This window comes from Calliphora vicina, chromosome 1 (genome assembly GCF_958450345.1).
Source record: "Calliphora vicina chromosome 1, idCalVici1.1, whole genome shotgun sequence".
NCBI classification, from domain to species: Eukaryota; Metazoa; Arthropoda; class Insecta; order Diptera; family Calliphoridae; genus Calliphora; species Calliphora vicina.
The window spans coordinates 12,842,256-12,850,048 of record NC_088780.1 but is presented as its reverse complement, the minus strand read 5'-3'; the positions used below and the strand labels follow the sequence as shown (position 1 = coordinate 12,850,048).

The window sequence follows — 7,793 nt, the reverse complement described above, 5'->3', positions numbered from 1 at the left end:
ATTGAATAAAAACCGAATATTAATTGATTTCGAACCGAATAAAAACCGGTTCTTGAAGCGGATAAAACCGGGTTTGAACCGGATAAAAGCCGGTTTAGAACTAGAAAAATACCTTTAATGTAAATATAACAAATCAAATTTGTTTTTGAATTTAGAACTTGTTAAATTATTTTTCGATTTAAATTCAACCACAATTCAAGGGTTGAATTAAACTATATTTCAAAGCTTAAATTCAAGTAATTCAGCTTGAATTCAGCTGTATTAACACTGTAATGTTTGACTTGAATTTAAGTTTCCTTTTCACTGGAGAATGCTATTGAATTAAAGTGTGATACCAGTGTATTTCAACCCTTCTCAATAAGCATTTTTACTGGAATTCATGTTGAAAGCAAGTGTTATTCAAGCCTTGAATTATAGTCAAGCTAAAGGCATACCCAATAAGCATTTTTGCTGGAATTCAAGTGTAAAACAAGTTGAATTCCAGTCATACATTCAAACTTCAAGGGTTGAAATACAGTTGGAAAGGAAACTTGAATTCAAGTCGAACATTACAGTGTTAATACAGTTGAATTCCAGCCTTGAATTTCAATGAAATTCAAGTAGGAATTAAAATTGAATTCAAGATCTGAAATACAGTTTAATTCAATCTTTTAATTAATGTATAATTCATGTCGAAATAGTAATTGAATTCAAGCTTTAATCTGTTATTATTTTGATTACTTTTATTTTTTAAGATATATTAAAATGTTTTAAGTTATAACAAACAAAATGTCTGTTAATAATTAGTTAATAATGAATGTCAAATAACTTATATAAATAAATTTGATCTTGATTTAGGATAGGAGCAAATATATTGAAAAAATTAATTTTAACTTCGTAGATTCGTTCTTGAAAGCTTGTTTATTAATATTTATCCAGGAATCTGTTAATTTTTGACTATTTGTGAGCGCTAGATGAATATATTGAATTCTGTGTGATGACGAAACAATTTGTTATTAATTTGATATTGCTATTACGATTTTACTCACTGTTTTATTTTGACGGAAGACTTGCTTATTTATTGTTTGTGCTGCTCTGCAGTTTTTTGTACATTGATTTTAAATATTTCAAATTTTTTTTTTACAAAATTGATTAATATTTATTATTTGTTTGACAAAAAACAAAAATATCTTCAAACATTTTATAGCTTGAAAAGTACTTGAAAAAGGGCCTGAAATTCAAGTTGAATTCCAATTAAATTTCCAATACTTGAATTTCAATTTATTGGGTGCTTATTGGGTATGTTTTTTGTTAGAAAAATATTTAAATTTTTCAAATATTTTTCAAGTTTAAAATAATTACATTTGCATTCAAGTCAAATTTCAACAATATGTTCAAGTGCTTGGATTTTTGGGGCTTTGGTGCTTACTGAGTTATACTTAATATAAATAGTTAAAATTGTTTATATATTATTGAAGTTATCGATAAATTTTCTAAAGAAACTAAGAGTTATCGATAAGTTTTTTTTAAAGAAAAAATTGAATTATCGATAAACTTTTCTTAAAAATTAAATTTTTGATAGATATTGAAGTTATCGATAATTTTTCCCTAGAAAATCCAAGTTATCAGATCAATTTTTTTTGAAAAAATTCAGGATTTCAACACATTTTAAGCTATTAATAATTTGTTTAAAGAAATTTCCAGTTACTGATACATTTTTTAAAGAAAATTCAAGGTATCTGTAAAGTTTTTAAGCAAAGTAAAGCTATTGCTAAATTTTATTTAAAAAATTCAAGTTATCGAAATATTTCTTAAGGAAAATTTAGTTTTTAAAAATTAAAATTTAAATTATCGATAAATTGTTAAGGAATATTCCTATCTATAAATTATTAAGGATACTAACAATTATCGATACATTATTTAGACAAAATTCAAGTTTGATAAATTTTCTAAAGAAACTTCAAATTATCGATAAATTTTATTTTTATGTTTTCGATAAATTTTCTCTACAAGACTTAAGATATCGAACATTTTTTAGTTTTCTCTAAAATTAAAGAAAATTATTTATCGATACATTTTTTACAGAAAATTCAATTAATCTAAAATTTTTTTTGGAGAAAATAATTTTTTTTTTTTTGGAAATAATTGAAAATATCGATAAATTTTTAAAAGAAAATTTAAGATATCGACAAATTGTCTATAAAAAATTTAAGTTCTCGATAAGCTTTTCTTAAAAAATAAAATTACCGATATATTTTCTATACAAATTTCTAGTAATCGATAAATTTTCTTTAAAAAATTCAAGTTATCGCTAAACTTTCTCCACAGAATTCAAATTATCGATAAAGTTGCTATAGAAAATTAATATTAGTGATAAATTTTCCCCTAAAAGTTTCAAGTTATCGACATATTTTATATAGAAAATTAAATTTTGGTTTCCTCTTTAAAAAAATTTATTCAATTTCCCATATTTAATTCTATATAAAATAATTTTATTTAAATTTGTTATTTTATTTGATCTATTTATTTTTAAATTAAACAAAAATTCTGCTAAGTATAAATAATTCATTAAAATTCTATTTATTCTATTTAATCTATTTATTTCCACTGTTTAAATTCTTTGCATTTTATTCTCTTTCATTTCCTCCTTCATACTCCCCTCCGAGACACTATCATACATTTCCAATTCTTCTATACAACCCATACCTCGATTCATATGCCATAAATCCGTTATACTTATTGTCAAGGGATTATCGTAACCACCACCACCTTCAGAACTTTGATTTTCCATTGCACTCATCTCGGAGATGCATGAACTACGACGACGTTGTAGCAAAATTGTGGATGATTTTCTTCTGTAGGTGTTGGGTGTAGGAATTTTACAGATTTTTGGCTGTTCATCATTCCAAAAGTGAATGTTTAGAAAACACATTAACACCCCGCTACTAACAGCCAACGAAGCGAACACTGTGATGGGTATAAGTATGTGAAATTTGGTGGTTATGATAATGAAGGGGGCAAAAACCAACCAGAAACGACTGAAACACGAAGAGGACAACATTAAGATGGAACGTTTCTCCGCAGACACCAATTGGCCGGTACAGGTGGTTAGTATAGAGAGATAGGCAGAGTTGGCCAGTTTGAGTAGAATCCAGAATAACATTTCAAAGCCTATTTTGCGGGATTCTTTGACTAGAAATTGAGGAAAAAGAAATTTATTTAAATTTGAGTTTTCATTTCTCCGCTACTTACTTGTGTCTGGTATAAACCATATAAGATATGTAATGAACCCGGCCAGCATCATTACATAGCCACACCAAAGCCAATGATGTCGGGTATACAAGATCAGATATAAACCCAAAAACACTCCCAACATTTCAGCAAAACCTGAGTTATAAAATTAACAATTTTAAAGTTAATTATTTTCTCTTATTAGAAACTTACCCAAACAGGCTGTATTAACATGTAAATGTTCCACTCCCAGGGTTCTAATCATCAAAATCATGACATTGTACAGAACAGCCGATACCACCCAGGCCCAATGAATTAAAATAATAAAAACTCTCGGAGTTTTACCATCCCATATAGACCAATAATTACTCTCTTTGGTGTTTCTCAAATTTTGGGCATACAACTCCAGTTGATTTTCCAAATCTAAAGGTATTTCACGATTATTAAAAGCAGCCGATTCCAATAACAGCTGTAAAGTCTTTTCGATTTTATTGTGTTTCAAGAGCCATCGAGGACTATCGGAAATCCATCTGTAATTAAAAGGGAATGGATTAGAATTTGTATTTTGTTAAAGTGAATATTACAGTACCTGTGCAAAAATACCAGGAGTATTACGGAAGTAGATATCGCTATGTATAGATAACTCCAACTATCAAAAAATATTGATATGCCCGGTAAGAGTATAAGACCAATGGACCAAAATAATTCGGAGAGCGTGACAATTATGGTTCTAGCTTTGCCAGCGGTTATATCGGTTACTAGAAGAAGAGGAGATTTAAATAAAGAGTGATGAAATATTTTGATTTTTAAATAAAACATTTTTGTTATCCATAAATTTATCTCTAAAAAGTTATCGATGGAAGTTTTCTATAGACAAAATTAAGTTATCGGAAAATTTCTTTAGAAAAAAAATTTCTGTTATCCAACTTTTTTTTTTGTACAAATTTTAAGATATCGATAAACTTTTAGAGAAAAATTTCTGTTATCGATAAATTTTTAGAAAAAAATTTCAGTTATTCAAATTTGTTTTTAAAAATATTTCAGTTATCGATAATTCTAGAGAAAAATTTCTGTTATCGATAAATTTTGGAGAAAAATTTTAATTATCGATAAATTTTTAGAAAAAAATTTCAGTTATTCAATTTTTTTTTAAAAAAATATTTCAGTTATCGATAATTTTTTTATACAAATAAGATATCGATAAATTTTTGGAGAAAAATTTCTGTTATCGATAATTTTTTTGGAGAAAAATGTCCATTCTCGATAAATTATTGATAAATTTTCAATAGAAAATTAAAGTTATCGAGATTTATTTGGCAATATTCAAGTTATCGATAAATTTTCCTTAAAAATTTCTGTTATCTATCGTTTTTTATACAAATTTCCATTATCGATAAATTTTTAAGAAAAATTTCTGTTATCGATAAATTTAAAAAAAAAATGTCAGTTATTCAAATTTTATTTTAAAATAAATTTCAGTTATCGATAATTCTTTTATACAAATTTAAGATATCGATAAAGAATTGTTAAATTTTTAGAGGAACATTTTATTATCGATAAATTTTCCCTAAAAAGTTATCGATGTAAGTTTTCTATAGACAAATTTAAGTTATTGGAAAATTTCTTTAGAAAATTAAAAAAAAAAAATTTCAGTTATCGTTATTATTTTATAAGAATTTTAAGATATCGATACAATTTTAGAAGAAAATTTCTGTTATCGATAATTATTTAGAGTAAAATGCCATTATCGATAAATTATTGATACATTTGCAATAGAAAATTAAAGTTATCGAGATTTATTTGGCAATATTCAAGTTATCGATGATTTTTTTTAGAGAAATTTCAAGTTATCGATAAATTTTCCCTAAAAAATTTAAATTATAGATAGATACATTTTCTTTGGAAAAATAATGCTACTGATCAATTTTCTACAGAAAAATAAATTTAACTGTAAATTGTCTCCAGAAAATTAAAGTTATCGATAAATTTATATAGAAAATTCAAGTAAAGAATAAATTTTCCCTAAAAATTTCGAGTTACCGATAAATTTTCCAAAAAAAAATTAAGTTATTAAGTACCTTTTTAAAGAAAGTACCTTTTTAAAGAAAGTACCTTTTTGAAGAAAGTACCTTTTTAAAGAAAGTACCTTTTTGAAGAAAGTACCTTTTGAAGAAAGTGCCTTTTTGAAGAAAGTACCTTTGAAGAAAGTACCTTTTGAAGAAAGTACCTTTTGAAGAAAGTACCTTTTGAAGAAAGTACCTTTTGAAGAAAGTAGCTTTTGAAGAAAGTACCTTTTGAAGAAAGTACCTTTTGAAAAAAGTACCTTTTGAAGAAAGTACCTTTTGAAGAAAGTACCTTTTGAAAAAAGTACCTTTTGAAGAAAGTACCTTTTGTAGAAAGTACCTTTTGAAGAAAGTACCTTTTTAAAGAAAGTAACTTTTTAAAGAAAGTACCTTTTGAAGAAAGTACCTTTTGAAGAAAGTACCTTTTGAAGAAAGTACCTTTTGAAGAAAGTAGCTTTTGAAGAAAGTACCTTTTGAAGAAAGTACCTTTTGAAAAAAGTACCTTTTGAAGAAAGTACCTTTTGAAGAAAGTACCTTTTGAAAAAAGTACCTTTTGAAGAAAGTACCTTTTTAAAGAAAGTAACTTTTTAAAGAAAGTACCTTTTGAAGAAAGTACCTTTTGAAGAAAGTACCTTTTGAAGAAAGTACCTGTTGAAGAAAGTACCTTTTGAAGAAAGTACCTTTTGAAGAAAGTACCTTTTGAAGAAAGTACCTTTTGAAGAAAGTACCTTTTGAAGAAAGTACCTTTTGAAGAAAGTACCATTTGAAGAAAGTACCTTTTTAAAGAAAGTACCTTTTGAAGAAAGTACCATTTGAAGAAAGTACCTTTTTAAAGAAAGTACCTTTTAAAGAAAGTACCTTTTTAGAGAAAGTACGTTTTGAAGAAAGTACCTTTTTAAGAAATTACCATTTTAAAGAAAGTACCTTTTTAGAGAAATTCAAGTCACCGATAGAGTTTCTATATAAATTTCAAGTTATCTATAGAAAATTTTAGTTATCGATAAATTTTCTATATAAATTTCAGGTTATCGATAAATTTTCTATAGAAAATTTTAGTTATCGATGAATTTTTTAGAAAAAATTTTTGTTATTGTTTAAAGGCATCTAGAAATTTTTATTAGAAAATTAAATTTATCGATAAATTTTGTTTCTTAAAAAAGTTATCGATAAATTTTCCTTAAAAAATTTAAGTTATCGATGAATTTTCTTTAGAAAATTAAGTTATTGATAAATTTTCTCCAAAAAAAAGTTTGTTATCGATAAATTTTCTATATGTTGTTAAATATCGATAAATTTTGCTGTATAAAATTAAAGTTATCGATAAATTTTCTTTATAAATTCTATTATTTTTGTTAAATAAAATATTATGAAAATTTTTTCTTTAGAAAAATTCAAGTTATCGATAAATTAGTAACAAAATAAAACTCACATATAACTTGTCCCGATGTGTACATGAAAGCACAAAACACCGAAGTCAAACAGCGATAATAGACATGTAAAACGAACGAGGACACCAAACCCGTCAGATTGCCACACATAATCTGGCCCAACATGCCATACAACATCAGACGGCGGGGACTAATACTTTAAACAAAATAAATTAAACACTTTAATATCTCTTAAAATCAAAACATTGAAATCTCTTAAACTTACTGATTCAAAGCCTTTTTCGCCACCAAACCCCCTATTAAAGCCCCCAAGGCATGAAACGATTGGGTCATCGAGACCAACAGCTCTCGTGAGCACACCAAATCGAACTGCGTTACCAACGATTGATATTCGGAATTGTGCTCAAAATTGATACAAGGCACCAAATGAACATTTAACTGTTGTGTGGTTCTCTGCTTGGGTTTGGAGAAGGGATTCGAGTAATTTCTTAAATTTTTATGAGCAAAACTCGTTTCCAATGTGGCTTTATAGGTGTGACAAGCATCCACTTGAAACTGTTTATCTGTGCTTTGGATGTCCTTTTGCAAATTGTAAGACATATAGTTGTCTGTTAAAGTTGAGTTAGTCTCTAGAAATTCCCCAGGTTTACAATAGTAATCGCCCTTTTGGGGAGTGGGTGCCGTGTAAATAACACAAATTGTAAACCAAGCGGTGGGAATTTTACACAAAAATATCAATACTATGGTGCGTAATTGCCATCTTCCGAAATTTCCATTTATTGTTTGTACGATATCTTCTTGATTTTTAAATCCGCTCATTACTATTTTGAACAGTTTTTTTTTTTTGAACACTTGTCTTTCTCTGTGGACTTTCAATTCGCAACTGTTTGCAATGTCGAGTTTTCGTGGAAATTTCAGCGCAATATTTCACACGATTTTGTTTACGATTATATTTATTTATTGATCGATTTAATTTGATTTTGTATTGAGTGCTAATAAATTGATAATTGTATTATGCTTAATATGTATATTTTTGCCGTTTGATCGCAATTGATCTCAAGCTCTCTAGCTAAATATAGTCACAGTTGACAAAAATGTTGAGGTTTGTTAATTTTTAGTTTAAACAAATTGC

The 7,793-nt window shown here is 26.8% G+C and overlaps 1 protein-coding gene across 1 annotated transcript; it reads right to left on the bottom strand.

Moving 5' to 3' along the window:
• Positions 1–2,516: 2,516 nt before the first annotated feature.
• On the bottom strand, positions 2,517–7,499 carry LOC135964038 (solute carrier family 22 member 3). Its single transcript, XM_065516091.1, has 6 exons — positions 6,927–7,499; positions 6,703–6,857; positions 3,800–3,968; positions 3,424–3,740; positions 3,232–3,366; positions 2,517–3,171 (listed from the first exon to the last, which is right to left on the bottom strand). The coding sequence occupies exons 1-6, from the start codon at positions 7,478–7,480 to the stop codon at positions 2,591–2,593; spliced, it is 1,911 nt and encodes a 636-aa protein (XP_065372163.1). The 5' UTR covers positions 7,481–7,499; the 3' UTR covers positions 2,517–2,590.
• Between the last annotated feature and the right edge of the window lie 294 nt (positions 7,500–7,793).